The sequence below is a fragment of the Aedes albopictus genome, chromosome 3 (assembly GCF_035046485.1).
Source record: "Aedes albopictus strain Foshan chromosome 3, AalbF5, whole genome shotgun sequence".
NCBI classification, from domain to species: domain Eukaryota; kingdom Metazoa; phylum Arthropoda; class Insecta; order Diptera; family Culicidae; genus Aedes; species Aedes albopictus.
The window spans coordinates 372,175,137-372,192,162 of NC_085138.1; the positions used below are offsets into that span (position 1 = coordinate 372,175,137).

Here is a 17,026-nt window from a genome sequence, read left to right on the forward strand (position 1 = left end):
TAATTTCAAAAAATATTAAATGGGTACATCAGAAACTCATCCGTAACATTTCTCTAAGAACTTCATCGGGAACTCTTGCTGCGATTCCTGTAGAAATTATAGAATGTAGAAAATTTAGAAAGATTCATGTTCGGTATTTATTTTCATTTGCTATGGTAAAAAAAATTAATAGTGAATCCCGCTAAATATTTGCAGGTTGTTACTCAAACGCCAATAATGTACCTTTTTCTTCAAGATCCGGTAAAATTGTTTGCTTTGCTTCTAAGGGGCTGTTCATAAACCACGTAGACTTTTTGGGGGAGGGGACTCTAGCCAAAGTCTACGCTCCATACAAATTTCAAATTTTTTGCATGGAAAAAAGTTTACGAGGGGGAGGGGGGGGGGATCTGAGATGAGCACGTGTCTACGTGGTTTATAAATGGTCCCTAACGTGATATTAAGGAGAAACTTCAAAGCATACAAACATGGCTGCCACAATGGCCGACTTGGTCCCCTACTCACGCTTTCAAGAGCACCTATCTTGAAAATTCGTAAACAAATGCTCTCGATTTGTAAAAGCTGCCTCTTTTTGCAAGAGAGCCAAGCCAGGAAAAACAACTGCGGCTTGGCTCGATGTTTTGTTCGTCAGATTTGTGCCTCTAAACACAGAGAACAAACATCCAGTTCAGTTCCGAAACTGTGTAAGGAATTTAACGGCCATTTGAAATCGGCAACACAAGGGGCAATACCGTAGCGCTGCAATCGGTTAATTTCCCATACTAATTTAATTCACCACTTGAAATGTTTCCATTCACCACTGACTGTGGCAATATGATGTTTGGTGGCGTTAGTGTTGTCATCGTGTATTGGTTTGCAACCTTACTCAAGTAAAGATTCAAATCCTTACACAACCTTCCGAATGAAATTTGTTCTAGCCTGGATGTCTGTTCTCTGTGCTCTAAAGTTTGTATGAAAAATTTAAGAGGGATTTCTTGATGTTTCACCTTAAGAATGTTAGGCAATGGGAGAGAAATAGTAAAAGATGACATTTCACAATATTTTCGATTGAAGAATAATTTCACCAATACAGTTTTTTCCGTGATATAGTAACCTTTATTTGTTGGTTTTGTAAAATATTTCCCGGTTTATGTACAAAGTGTGTGTTTTTTTTTGCTTTCTAATTTCTTGATTTCACCATTCACAATCGTCTGCTTTCAAACCTTGCTTTTTGAATCGCATTGTTTTCGATTTTTCCTTTAGCGGACTAAATATGCATTTTTTTTGACTAATTTTCTATGATCTGAAAGCAACACGATGTGAAAGCACGGTCGTTTGAAATTTCCATTTGTCTGTCTACCTGTCTGCACATAATAAGTTACTATTTTATTATTAATCCTTCCAGTGTAAAATAAAAATTGCTACAAAGATACGTGGTACCGAAACACATTTGTATGTATTTGTGAATTCAGTAAGGAAGAGTCATATTTTTGTTTTTATCTGCTGAGAGTGCATCATTTTCAATGATCAACAACTATTATCGTATGGGACCAGTAGTGGGGACAAGTACAGTTTGCAATTTAAACGCCTATTGTGATAACAATGTGTAAGAACAAAAATCAACACTAGAGGTCACTGCTGCTGTATAAGTTTGTGGTAGTGCTGCTTGAGATAGTAGGCTATGAACGAATTCCTTATAAGTCGTTTTCCCGGTTTCTTCGATTGCAGATTATAAAGTTGCATTAAATAAATTGACTAAACATGAAATTCCTGACCAACACCGCGAACTTTTGCGCTAGTAAAAGTAAGTATAAATCAAAACCGATTCGCTAGCACTTGTAGTGGCGTTTGCTCTCAGAGCTGTATCGCTAGGCGTGTGGCTGTGAGATGCATCGTGGTATTGTTTTTTTGTTTCATTCTTTTAGAAAAAACCTTGCTACATATCTACGATCCTAAATGGCTCTAACGCTTCTCAGAAAGGAAGGCGAGGCTTGCTAAATTTCCCTAGAGGTTTTAGATTGAAACTGCTGTTGTTTTTTTTTCTTGTGTGACTCGCAAATACGACTAACGGTGTACACTAAAGTGAGAATGTGTCAGTTTGCTTGTGTATGTTTCAGTTGTTTTTAACCTAAAACTGCCAATGGTTTGTTGCTTTTTTAACTTCTTGTGAATGTGTGTCATTTGTATAGCTGGCAAAACATGCGATTTTTAATGTTGTTATTTGTTATTAAAGTAGATTTGCTGGGAACACTTTTCTGTTTTATTCTTCTGACCATTCTCTTAACGATGAAGAAGATTGACGGACACTGAAATCTATCAATTATTTTACAATATAATGCATTAAATAATAGTGCTTTATACATGGTTCGACGGTTCACAGCTCTCACTTCACTCCAATCCTTTTCAAATGTGAATTGAATTTTGCTTTGAGTCTTAGAAACAGATTAGGTTATTTATCAAGAAGTCAATAGTTCCACAAATACTCTTCCAAGTTTTCCAAATAACTTGGTTATGAAAGAGCTAGAGTTTACTAATGGAGTTATTCATTAGTGAACTGAATTCACTCGGTCCTATCATTTTGGCCTAGATCGGCACATGTTTTGGATGGCTGCTGAATAATCGTGTCCCACTCTAGTGTCAAAATTCTTGGACCGAGTTAACTCAGTTCACCGGTAGATATGTAAGTCCGTTTGGCATTTGAGATGTGTCAAGTTCACCAAAAATGCACTTATTTCTATAAGTCAATGCACGTGTTCGTCTGTTTGACTTTCGAGGGGAGCCGTGTTTTCTAGGTGGCCATGGAAATGAGCTCTTTTTCGTTGATACGGCAAACTAGTGAACTCAGTTTCATGGATATTTGCACGAGTTTAATAATTTACCGTGTCTTGTTTACAGAAATACAACTCGTTTCCATGACCACCTAGACTACGTGGTTACGCACAAATCATATGGATGAACACGTGCATAGCACAGGTCCATGAGCTAACGCACGCGTTTGATTTTTGAGCGGAGCCATATTATCTGGCCATGGTAACGAATGAATTTTCTGTAAACATGTTACCGTTGTTCGAATTAATCTATTTGACTTTTGAGGAGTGTCGTGTTTACGGAAAATGAACTCGTTTCCATGAACATTAAAACCGAGATCACTGGTTCATGGCCTCCTGGATAACACACGGTAACATTTTTTCAGAATCTCTCTGCTCCGATAAATTGTAGCGAAATTACATATTAGCAAATCCTAGACGAATTCATTTACCGAAATCGAGTGAAAGTTTGGAGTGAAAGTTTAATCTTTTACCATCGAAACATGTATGCAAAAAATTTCCGCGTGCAGAAGCGAAGAAGAACTCCAGCCAAAAGCCGGTTGGAAACTATCGGTAATTACAGAGGCATGGTTTTATCTCTCGTTTACTTCTTTTCTGTACAAATTTTGATTATTGTCTTCCTTTGATTTCGATTCTGCACAGCGCCACGAAATTTCCTGTATTCCTGTGAACCTCCTCCCGCTCGTCGTCATCTTTCCGTGTATAGTTCAGATTCGCCCAAAATCCAACATTAGCCCTTTTTCCACATTCGGCTCGATATATATCACATGTGTGTAAACTTTATTTGCCTTAGCGTTTGTCCTGGGGTCCTAATCGAAACATAATACAATTATGGCACTTACATCTCTAATCACCGGAAAACTCATATTCTGAACCTCACAATTGCCTTTTCTATAAAAATCATTCTAATGCATGCAAAAAAAAAGTATCCTAATCAGAATCAAAACCTAAACGCTTGGCAGTTTTCCGCTGCTGCTCAATCGAATGCACAGAACTTCACGACTCGACGGTTGCATAAAATCCGGCGCGTAACGATCGCTACCGAAGATCGATCCGCTGCTGCAGCCGAAGAAGCCACGCTGCTTGCCGATCGCTCATCACCACGCTCGCCACTAGTTTCAACACCCGCTGGAGGTGATGTCAGTAATCGTACTTCTCGCTGGACCAGCCGAGCACGGTTTTAAAGTCGCTCGGGTGCTGAACCTCCTTGCGGAAGTTGTGCTCGATCAGTAAGTACTTGCGCCGTGACTTGGCGATGTTGTGCCACCGGTAGCGTAGCTTCTTGAACGCGATCTCGTCGATGATGTACTTCTCGATGAACAGCGCTATGATGAAGTTGGCCAGCCCGTACCCGACCAGATAGGCCCGGAAGGTGATGTCCTCCTGGGGGATGACTAGTTGGAAGAGATCCTGGAGCCAGACGGGTGGGTACAGGGTCAGCAAGATCGACAAGGCCGTATTGATGATGATGCTGACCAGGAATCCGTAGTTGGATACGATGGACTTGCGATAGGGAGCTCCCTTGGAGAACACGATCGCGAGGATGATGTACTGGTAGCAAGAGATGCTGAAGATGGCGTAGTTTTCGTAACATCCGAGATCATTCAGAGCCAGTTCGTCACTGTAGTTGAATGGTACGAACCAAGATTGGGCCTGGATGTGATACCAACCGGCAACTTGGAAACCCAATGCCACGATCAGGTGGAGCCCCAGCGATAGCAGTGGACTAAGCGATATAAGCGAATTTGACGGGACTTGTTTGACCAGTGGACCATCGTATGACGAAGTTTTGCCGAAGAAGAACGCCGTCACCGAAATGATGAAGAGATCTATGTATAGGAACTCCAGATCCGTCAGGTTGGAATCGATCGAATAGAGGATCAACACGGAGGCAAATTGCACCAACGAATACGCAGCCATGTATTTGAAAATTCCAAACGATGTCACCAATGCCGCTCGACCTTCCTTGATCACCTTGGGTACGCATGCAATCGTTGGACTCTTCGATGTAAACGGCGACGCTACAGAACTCTCAGCTTCCGACAAGGAAATTCCCGTATGCGCGGCCTTCAACGCTCCGCAGTCATTGGCGCCATCTCCACACATAGCCACATAATATCCCAAGTTCTGCAAATCCGTGATCAAGTGCTGCTTCTGATCCGGGGACATCCGAGCAAACACCGTCCCGAACGTTATGATCGTCGGCACCAGCTCTGGGAAATGCTCCTTAACGATCGCCCAAGTCTTCCCGGTCAAGGCGAACCGGAACGAACCACCCTGGACGCCGCTCACCGAAACGCCCTTCTCACTGTCGACGTCGATTGAGATCCGATGCTCCTCCTTCTCGAACACACTCACCTGCGTAGAGATCGTACACGTATCGACCGTATCGCAGCTGCTGATACTGTTGGACTGTGTCATGAGCGTGTAGTTCCCATTTCGCTTATCGTCGCTAACCTTGTTATCGTTTATTATATCCGACTGAGTCAGCTGCGGTTGCCCGGTTATATCGTAGCTGAGGAAGTGTTTGTTTGGGTTGTTCTTGTCCACGTGAGCCGTCAACGTCACCAAACTCTGACCCGGCATAACCATCCCGCAGTCATGGGCCACACTCGCCGCCGTGAGTAAATTATCTCCCGTCACCATAATGCACCGCACATTCGCCACGTTCAAACTTTCGATCACCTCCTCCGTGTCCGCCTTCAATCGATTCTCCAAGATCACGAAACCCAAAAACTCCAGATCACATTCAACCTTCTCCCTGGACACCTTTTGAACTTTCGAGTAGTTCATCTTCTTATCCAGTGACTTGTACGCGATCGCAATGATCCGGTAACCCTGCTGTGCGTAGAATCCCAGCTTCGTGGTGAAGTCCTCCGGAATACTATCGGCCTTGCACAAACTGCTGATCATCTCCGGCGAACCTTTGACGTATACGTTGAAGTGGTTATCCGACAGCTTCCTGGTGATCACGGACATCCTCTGCAGAGCACTTGTGAACGAAAACTCCCGCACAATACCGATATCGTTCGAGTTATCGTAAGCCACGTCCAGTTCCAGGTTCAAGTCATCCTTGGAGCCACCTCGAGGAGGCTTCACGATCGTAGGGAACAGCAGATCGTACTTGGTCTCGTCGGAAACGTTCGCCTCCTCCAGGATCCATCCGGTTGATTCGAAAATCTTCAAATCCAGTGGATCGCCTCGCATTTCTCCGTTGACGAAGGTTATCGAGTGGCACGTTACCATTCCACCGAGCAGGTGCTCCGTCATCGGAAGCCGGTTGATCTGCGTGAGCGGAATCTGGAAGTTGTTGGTGGAGTCCTTGGGCAGCACGCCCCACATATCCAGTCCATCCTCAGTCAGGGTGCCAGTCTTGTCGAAACACACGCAATCGATACTGCCAGAAACGTTGATCGCCCGTGGCGACACGCAGTAGATGTTGTTCTTCTGCAGTCGCTTCTGCGCGTACATTCGGCCAACCGTCATAGCTGCCGGCAGGGCTGGTGGGACGGCAATGGTTATCAAATCCAAGGATTCGACAATGATCTTCAACGCTCCAACACCTCGCATGATTTTTGTGACTACGGTGTACAGGAAACCACACCCCGCGAGGAATGCCAGCACCATGATGAATTTGTACGAATCCTTCTCGAATTTGTAGTCTACCGGAGGAGGATACAAGATCGATCGGATTAGTCCACCCTTGGCTGTGATGTTCCCCGTGTTGATCACCTTCACCAAAACCTTCTCACTGCCGATGTAGCGAGTCTGGATAACCTTCGTCCCGCAGAACAATGTATGCCGAGCATGCTCCTTGTGATCGTAGTTCAAGTCGCGTTTCAACGGCAGCGGAGTCTTCGTAACGGGAACACTCTCCCCCGTCAGCATCGATTCGTCCAAGATACAGTTTCCAGAGATCAGCACGGCATCGCACTGCATTGTACACCCGGTGGCCGGAATTTCTACCACGTCACCCGGCACCAAGTACCTGGTTTCGATCTGCTCTGACTCGCAGTTATCCCTCACAACCGTCGCCGTATCGCTATTCTTGACCGTAGAATACAGCGCCTTCTGGTTCTTCTGCGTCTGGAGAATGGAAGCCGTGATACCGAATCCGCTCATCAGAATGATAACCGTAGCGTAGTAGTAGTAATCGTACACGAACCACAACATAACCGAAAAGATCTGAAACACGTAGAACGGGTTCAGCACTTCCAGGAACAGCAACGTGAACACCCCTTTGAGGGGAATCAGAATCTCGTTCGTGCCGTAGACCAGCCGGCGGATGTTCTGCTCGTACACCGACAGGCCCTTGGTGTGGTGGATGGTCACGCTGGGCACGCGCACGTCCAGTCCGGTAAGCTTGACGAACCGCTTGGAGTTCTTGTTCCAGATGTAGCGCAACTTTTTACAGCTGAAGAACCGGATCTCGTTGAAGTGGTCGAACTTGCCACCCGCCTGATGGAACGCCACCTGAAATGGGGTGACCTGCTGGAAGAACTGCACCCGATCGGTGATACCGATCTGCTCGAGTTCCTTGACGATGTTCCGTCCATTGGGCGATAGGCGTTTGGAATTGGAGGCGACTTCCCTGGAACGAGATGGAAGGAAACGTTGCAATTAGTTATCTTGTAGGTATGGAGAAATATCAGTTAAAGTGTGAGATATAAGCGAATGAACAGACGATGCAGCTCCAAGTGTTGAGATATTCCACGTGTTTGTTGGCCTAGATTTTATAATGGCATGTCACTAAACGGCAATAAGAGACCTACTCCAGGGACGATGACAATTATTTGATTAGAAATAGTCACGCGAAGGCACGGTGGCAGTTGCAAATCTGTGCGAAATGAGATTGCTATTACTGATATGGAAGTGTTTGTTAAACAAAACGATACCTTGTACAGCTGTTGCATGTTCGCAGGTTATGAACGGGCGACAAGTCGTTCTGTTATGAAGTGTTGTTAAAAGTTAGCACTTTCAGTAGCTGATGTTACACCGATTAGGTTTGATTCATACCCACATTTTTTCAAATTTGGGCTTAATGATGATGAATCTAACAGAATTCGACAATCTAATATTTTTTTGAGACCCTCCTGGGATAATAATAGAGAAATGATCCAGAGTTTCATAAAACAACTTTCAGAATTAGAAAATCCGTAAGAGTATCGTTGGATGCTCGGCTGCAATCTTCAGCTAAAATCTCGCTAATCACTTTTTGAACTGCATAAAAATTCTTCATTCACCAATAATTTTTGACCGATTAAGCTATACATAATTTCAAGAAAATGTGTCCTAAAATCAAGCCTAGAATGTCAAAGGATTCTGAAAAATTTGTGATAAAATCTTCAAAACATTTTTATTTATAGACAGAAATAATCCTTGATTCAGTGCTAGTCTGGAAATTTTTAGAAAAACTTTTCTGAAAGTGTGCCTAACTTTATTTTTATTGTTCGTGTTTCATCCGTGGGTAATTCTCACTAAAATCAGGCAACCATTTACCAACAAGTTTAGAATTACATGTTTTATGCTTATTTATTAGAACATGAGGAAAAAAAGATGGACACCACATTGGTTGGCTCAACTCAATTGACCTCTTGTACTCAAAGAGGCTGCCAAGGTGCCAATAATTACGGTTTAATTCGCTAAATCTGCTCCAGAATACCTCTCAGAAGACTTCAGTTCTGAAAATTCCATTCCTCTATATATTTTTTCCAGAAATCAACGACAAATTTCATTACAAATTATGTAGGCATTTTTCCATTAAATCAGCCTTAACCCTTTACAGTATTGTTCCGATTTTATCACGCCCCTTTTCAAAAATGCTTTTAAATATTCCTCAAAACCTATTTGCAGATCCAATATTTTTAAAGTTGCAAAACGCATCTTCAGCATTCATCTTGAAGCAAAGGGGATACACTTGCTTTCAAATGTAGCAGTAAATTAATGAAAAATGAAGGACTGACGCGCGGAGGGCGTGATAAAATCGGAACATAACTGTATAAGGCCGAGAAAACTAGAAGAGTTGTCAACGCATACATTATGGAAACTCTCAAAAATCTAGGTGGCAATATAGTTGCCACTGCCCGTTTAGGGGTTGTCCATTAATTACGTAAGGGATTTTTTACGATTTTTCGACACCCCCACTCCCCCTTGTAAGATTTTTTGTATGAAAGCCCAAAAATTTTTGTATGGCTCGTAAGATTTTTCAAACCCCCCCTCCCCCTATAAACCCTTACGTAATTAATGGACAGCCCCTTACCCCAAAAACGAGCTTTTGAGGTGGCAATATAGTTGCCACTGCCCGTTTAAGGCACTTTTCTTCTTTTGACTTCGACAGAAAGCCGGAAAAGATAATATAATATAAACTGTGTAGGTCAGCTCATGTTAACCCATAATTTGATTAATTCTTAAAATATTTACCAAATCTATAATTTTACAAAAAGTTTGAGCTAATTTTCTTCACGTGGTCAAATTTAGCTATTTTTGAGACTACAAATGGCTCCCAAATTGTTGTTAAAGCTTTGTTTAGTACCAAAAAATACCAGGCGTTATTACTAATCCCAGTTTTGCGTAAACAAAAAAAAAATAGAAATAAATTGTTATACAACAGAAAAAAATTACAAACAGTAGGTGGTAATATAGCATAGCTGCTACTGCCTTAAAGGGTTAAACTGCTTTCAAAACTCCGTATTTTTTTTATTGAGCTTCAACATTTTGTTCCTAGAAATCTACAAAGATATGTACTTCTGGATTTCTACCAGAAATCCTCACTAGTTTACGCTCGAAAAAGTTTCAAATATTTTAGTAAACTATGTAAAATAATTCCAGGGATATATCATTAGTGCACTGTAATTATGTTATTGGATGATTTGATATCAACCGAATAAACTCTACATTTTACGATGTTCATTTTTCTTGCGCAGATAACAGAAACAGTTATCTGACACGAATGCACTTTATAGTGTAAAGTGTCATTAATAAATAAAAAAAAGTTATCAATTTGCTATCATCGATAGCGGGAATTGTTTACGATTTGCTGTCACAGGAACATTCTTCTGCTCTCATTTTTGATGTTTTAATCGTTAAAAAGACCATATCGACAACAACCTGAGTTATCAAAATTTGCAATATCACAACAACAAAATCAGTTTTTAATTTTCTATTAGACTTTGCTCGGGTGGAGACCCCCCCGAAAGAAAAGAACAAAACTGCCGAAAAAACTCAATTTCCTCTAGTTTTGACAGACAGCGCCAGGTAATTTATCTGACGTACATTTAAGGACAGACTTGCTAGTAGCCCAAAATGGCCGACTTTGACACCTACTCATGATTTTGAGGGCACAAATCTCTTTGTAAACAAAACCAGCGCACCTGGGCTTCTCATTTTAAGCTTATAACAAGTGAGCAAGAACAGAATAATAACATGCACTGTTGTTTGAAGCATGCTTCTTGAGATTTGTGCGTCCGAAGTTCTGATGCACTGTTGAAGCGGGATTTCAAGACGTTTGTCCTTAATTTTAAGCATTCAAAGAAAGCTGGCCGTAACTCATCCTAGATGTCTCGAAAATATTCCCGAGCAGAAGAGAAGATCAACAGTATCAACAGAAATAGTATCATGTTCCAGGAAGACACATTTAATAATATGTTTTGTTATATTGAATAACAACTTAATAACAGTGAATTTGAAAACTTGTTATTGTTGTGTTATTGTTCATTACAGATGTGTACATTCTCAATAGTTGCATAATAACGAAACTTGTTCTACAACAAAATATATTATTGAAATGTTATTGAGTGGATGTATCGCAATAACTGAACTATAACAAAATAAGCTTGCCCAACAAGGTTGTAGAAACATGATTTTTCGGTAAGTTAGTAAAAACAAAATACGATATATTGCTGACTGCACCCCAAATTGGACTGACACAATAGTGTGCACACACCTTCAAAGTGTGATTACAGCGCAGGAATACGTCGGATCAAATTGATGTCTTCGGTGCACTTATTCCTTGTAAATGGAGGAATAAGTGCACCGAAGACGTCGAGACGATCCGAGGCAAATGTGCACTTTTATCACACTTTTTAGGCGTACCAAAAAAAGTGCGATAGTCCAATTTGAGATGTAGTCTGCAATAAAACAGGCTATGTGATTCTGTTGTTATCAGTTTGCTATTCTCCTCTGCTCGGGTTCAGTCCACAAAGCCGTTGAAAATCAAACATCAATAATTTCACCAGGAATTGTAATTGGAATCAGAACGAAAAACTTCTAGTAATATTGCCATGAATTTCTCCAGAGATATTTAACAAATGAGTTATCTTGCAATCCAATTGAAATTGTCTTTATAATCAAGGTTACTTAGGGCAAACTGTTACGCTAATAGAGTCAGTTCGGAAGCTCCTGTCAAGGTTTTTAGACTTTGCGGAGTTTCTCGCAACATTTCACTTGAATTCATTTGAATTTTTCTAGAGGAATTTCTTATAAGGAATTTTGTAAGTTACCCCAGGAGACATTCTGAGGACATCTCTGCAAGAGCTTTGGAAGTACCTATTAAAGAAATCCCCAAAGGAGTATCCAGAATCTCGGGACAATTTCCGGTAAAGATTCGGGGAAGAGTTTTTTGGAATAATGCAGAGAACATCTGTAAACATTTGTTTAGGCAGATCACTGCAAGAAATCCGAAACAACTACGAGCAACAGCATGGCTCTGAAAGAATTCACGGGAAGAATTCAATAAGAAACATCAACAATAGCTCCTGCAGAAATCGTAGAAGGCACTCTGGAAAAAATTTTAGGAAAAGTGTAGGGTTAATTCCGAAAAACTCTGAGAGACATCTCAGGACCAACATCGCAAGCAATCTTCTGAGAGAAGTTCCAGGAGAAACTCCGAGAGACCATCGGCGTAGCTAGCTTTTTTGTCCCACTCACTCTCCTAAACAAACACGAGAAAGAGAAGGATAAAAGAGGGGGCACATGCCCCCTCTTGCATCCCGCTCTTTCTCGTATTTGTTTAGGAGAGTTGGTAAGAAAAAAGAGAAAGCCAGCTACACCAATACGAGAAACATCTCAGGAAAGACTTCAAAATAAACCTCACTAGAACCTCAAAGAAATATCCGAGCTGAAAATCCTGTAGAAATTCGTGAAGGAAATGCTGATGATGATGATGATTGTGCACCCGCCATCAGCGCAAGGATTACCTATGGCTGCAGAGTCATACCGGAACGTGTAGAAAGTCATGAAGAAAATGTCGAAAAAAGCCTACAGACATTTCTTGAAGAACTTTGGAAGACGTCTCGGGAGGAACTCCTGTGGAAAATTCGTGAAGCACTCCTTAAGAAATTCTTGAAGAAACATTCAGGAATCCCGGAAAAAGTGCTGGTAGAAATCCAGAAGTATACCTAACCGGGAAAAATCAAAAAGGAATACCTATTTCTAAAAAAGTTTCAGAAGGAAACACTGACGTAGTTTCTAGATTTAATCGTTGTAGCAGAATTTCTATATGGATTTTAAATACCAAGTTCATTCTCGTCCACGTAGAATTTGCAGCATTTTATTAGAATCGTCGGCTTGTCGGTCTGGAAGCCCTCCATATGTTGCACAATTATCCCAATTCCTTCTTGATTTAAGTGTCTTTGCGAATAATCATGCAGTGCAGAGGAATTAAATAATCTTTATGGAATCACGAGCTATCCATAAGAACCTGCAACATTGCGGGAAAAATATTCATTTTGTCAGTTTATTGTTACTACAAACATGTAGTAAAAGCTTTTGTTCGAAAGAAGAAAACACTACTAATTCCAAAACTTTTTTATTCATACCAACAATTTAGTAATCTCTTTAGATTCTTCTTTTGAGTTGATCTACAAGTAGTGATGTTCTTTTTATTCATATGACCCAATGTTTTATGTTGTATCGAAGAAAAGTTTCCTTGAGTACTCAAGATATTCCTTGAGTATTCCAGGTTTTTCCCTGTTAACCCATTAACGCCCGAATTATGCCACAATCACAGTAGATGTCTGATTTTTTCTGGAGTACCTCAACCCCATAAAAGAAAGTTATTGCAGTCATTTAAACGGAAATCTACGGTGAAATTTTTGTTTTACTACACAGTGTGGCATATTCACGTGAAACGTTGAAAAAATATTTTTTTTAATTTTTTTTGCGCAGCTACCTTATTATTATGAGCTATGTAAATCTATTTTAGATGACTGATCATAGTTGATATTCTCCTAATAAAAAAGTTACAGTTTGAAATGTTCTAGAAATGGATTACATTAGTAGTAACTAAAACAATCTGCTAGTAGTTTATAAATGAATAGTTTTCAACAGTTTTTAGGCATTTCAATATGCATCATTCTAATAATTTCTATATAAAATGGGTTGATATTCTAGTAGTATATCCTGCCCACCGTATCCTTCTGGCTTTGCCAGTACGTGGCTCACCCTCTCCCGCCACACACCGTAATCTAGTACAGAGCGAAAGATTATCTTAGCATTCATTCGAAAACTCCAAATATTTGCAATTGTTCTGTGAGCTTGGTTTATGTTTCATTTTTATAAAGGACCTTGTGAGCGTTCTGCTCATCTCATTCTCCCGCGCAGAGCTATGGAAAATCATGGACGAAAACGGCTTTCCTAGGAAGCTGACTAGACTGATATTGCTGTGTGCATTCGAAACGCAAATATCAAATGCAGGAACACCAAATGCGGTAAGATTTTCTAACAACCCGAGCAGGAATGAATAACTGACACATATCTGGAGCATACCAAAGTCAGGTATCATACCAAAGCCAGGTATTGGTCGGTTGTCCAGGTATTGAAAATAACTTATTTTGGTATTTTGTAGGTATTGATGGAATACCTCAATGAGTTATTATTTTGGTTTTGAGGACTGATTGAGGTATTATTCAATTATGGAAAAATCACTATTTGTATGGAAAAATCGCCGATTATTATTTAGGTATTACCATACCTGAAGTCATTATTCGCGTGTTATGCACAGGAAACACATCAGTTATTATTTTAGGTATTTTACCTCTTATGCAGGGCTTCTTAATACCTCATTCAGGTTGTAGGTATTCGTTTTTCCATGCCTGAGTTTGTTATTCTTCAGCTATTTTCTCCTGCTCGGGAAGTAACCCGATGTCAGTGGGAGCATTTACATCCTAGGTTGGCGGTGGTTTTGGATATGGTTGCTAATTTGCCTTTGGTAACACTGTGTTACCGCGTTTGAAGCGCATTTGGGCACCGTTTGCATCTTGAACGCACACAGCAATAAAAGCAACGATGGAGGGTGTGTAAAACTGCGTAAGGGTTTCGGGTGAACTATCCAGTTCATTCGAATCTCGCCGGGGACTGCGACAAGGTGACGGACTCTCATGCCTACTCTTCAACATCGCTCTGGAAGGTGTGATGCGACGAGCCTGGCTCAACAGCCGGGGAACGATTTTCACAAAATCCGGTCAATTTGTGTGCTTTGCGGACGACATGGACATTATCGCTAGAACATTTGGAAGGGTGCAGAGCTGTATACCCGCCTGAAACGCGAAGCAGCAAAGGTCGGACTGGTGGCGAATGCCTTAAAAACAAATTACATGCTGCTAGGCGGAACCGAACACGACCGGATCCGTCTGGGTAGCAATGTTGCGACAGACGGGGATTCTTTCGAGGTGGTGGAGGAATTCGTCTACCTCGGATCCTTACTGACGGCTGACAACAACGTGAGCCGTGAAATTCGGAGGTGCATCATCAGCGGTAGTCGGGCCTACTGCGGGCTCCAGAAGAAACTGCGGTCGAAAAAGATTCACCTACGCACCAAATGCACCATGTACAAAACGCTAATACGACCGGTGGTCCTCTACGGACACGAGACATGGTTCAATCAGCAGCCATGCAGTTCTATTTCATCGTAAAACTACTTTTTTGTAATTGCGTTGCGTTTTCCCCTACTTTTCTCTCGCGGTTGTAATGTTAAAACGGCCTACTTTTCTTCACTAAAACAAAAGTGCCGAAAAGTACTACTTTTCAGCACTCTTAAGAGTGCTGAAAAGTAGCACTTTTCGGCACCTTTGCCAGAACCCACATTTTGATAACTTTCGAGGCTACGCAGCCGCTACTTCTACATCCTCTGATCAGCTCGAATACGAATCAGGACTATTCAGATTCAGATTAAGTCTGCAGATCAGGCGTAGAATCAGCAGCAGAAGCTATTTTTCCTCTTGCCCATGGTGCGGTATGACGACGACGGGAGTTTGCAAATTTCTGACACCTGCCTTATCATAGCATACCTGATCAAACAAAAGCACCACGCTGACGAGCATGAATGCTTACCACGTGGTTCGTCTTGATACATGTGCGTGAAACAAGATTATACCAAGGATTATACTGAATGGGTATTTTTAGCAATTACAAAAAATGTTGTATGCAAGTCGTTGCAAAACTCGATTTTTTCAGCACTCGTCGTATTTATCCAACTCGGCAAGCCTCGTTGGATAAATGTACGACTCGTGCTGAAAAAATCATCATTTTGCAACTTGTTGCATAAAAAAAATATATCAATATTTGTTCAGAATTTGCGCCACCTAGCGGACAAACCTTCAACCAACTAGTTCACTATAGGGTAGCTCTTGATGTCCTGATTGACCTTGTCGAAGTCAAAATTCTTCTATGTAGTCTGATTCTCGAGATACAGAAGTTCAGAATTTTTAGAGCCCACTTGCGCCACCTACCGGACAAACCTACACTGCAAATTTTGTTTGCTGGTATTCAGCAAACTTTGCTGTTTTTTTTTTTGTGCTGATTTCATTCAGCAATACGAATTTACTGAATATCAGCAATTATTTTTTAACTTGCTGAACCATCCAGCAATTTTGACAGTTGATCAGCAACGCTGTGCTGAAATTCATCAAAAATTTTGCTGAAATTCAGCAATTTATTTTGCTGATTTTTTTTTGTGCTGAAAACGTTCCAAAAAATTTGGTGTGTACAATCTACTAGTTCACTATAGGATAGCTGATGATGTCCTGATCGAGATTGCCGAAGACAGAATTCTTCTATGTAGTCGGATTCTCGAGATATGTTTAAATTTTTAAGGACTCACTAGCGCCATCTTACGGATAAACCTAGAACGAACTAGTGTACTATCGGATAGCTATTGATGTCCTGATCAACCTTGCCGAAGACGAAATTCTTCTATGTAATCGGATTCTCGAGATATAGAGGTTTAAATTTTTTAGGACTCACTAGCGCCACCTAACGGATAAATCTAGAACCAACTAGTTCACTATCGGATAGCTATTGATGTCCTGATCAACCATGCCGAAGACGAAATTCTTCTATGTAGTCGGATTCTCAAGATAAAGAGATTTATTTTTTTAGGACTAACTAGCGCCACCTCAACCTAGAACCAACAAGTTCACTATCGGATAGCTCTTGATGTCCTGATCAACTTTGCCGAAGACAGAATATTTCTATGTACTCTGGTTGTTGAGAAACAGAAGTTAAGAATTTTTATGACTCGCTAGCGCCACCTAGTGGATAAACATAGAACCAACTAGTTTAGTATCGGTTAGCTCTTGGTGTCCTGATCGACCTTGTCGAAGACGAGATATTAAAATTCTTCTATGTAGTCTGATTTTCAAGATACAAAAATTCAGAATTTTTTGAGCCCACTTGCGCCACCTAGCGGACATACCTACAATCAACTAGTTCACTATCGAATAGCTGTTGATGTCCTGATCAACTTTGCCGTACACGATTTTTTTCTATGTAGTTGGATTCTCGAGATACAGAGGATTAAATTTTTTAGAACTCACTAGCACCACCTAACGGATAAATCTAGATCCAAGTATTTCACTATTGCATAGCTATTGATGTCCTGATCAACCTTGCCGAAGACAAAATTCTTCTATGTAGTCGGATTCTCGAGATATAGAGGTTTAAATGTTTAAGGACTCACTAGCGCCACCTAAAGGATAAACCTAGAACGAACTAGTTCACTATCGGATAGATATTGATGTCCGGATCAACCTTGCCGAATACGAAATTCTTCTATGTAATCGGATTCTCGAGATATAGATGTTTAAATTTTTAAGGACTCACTAGCGCCACCTAACGGATAAACCTAGAACGAACTAGTTCACTATCGGATAGCTATTGATGTCCTGATCAACCTTGCCGAAGACAAAATTCTTCTATGTAGTCGGATTCTCAAGATATAGAGGTTT

At 41.0% G+C, this 17,026-nt stretch overlaps 1 protein-coding gene across 1 annotated transcript in view; it reads right to left on the reverse strand.

The window, feature by feature from the left end:
- Positions 1–1,479: 1,479 nt before the first annotated feature.
- Positions 1,480–17,026, reverse strand: part of LOC109397096 (polyamine-transporting ATPase 13A3-like) — a 62,223-nt gene continuing 46,676 nt past the window's right edge. Inside the window, exon 3 of the mRNA XM_019669418.3 lies at positions 1,480–7,395. Within this exon, the coding sequence (XP_019524963.3) occupies positions 3,945–7,395 (3,451 nt within the window). The 3' untranslated portion in view covers positions 1,480–3,944. The remainder of the gene's footprint in view (positions 7,396–17,026) is intronic.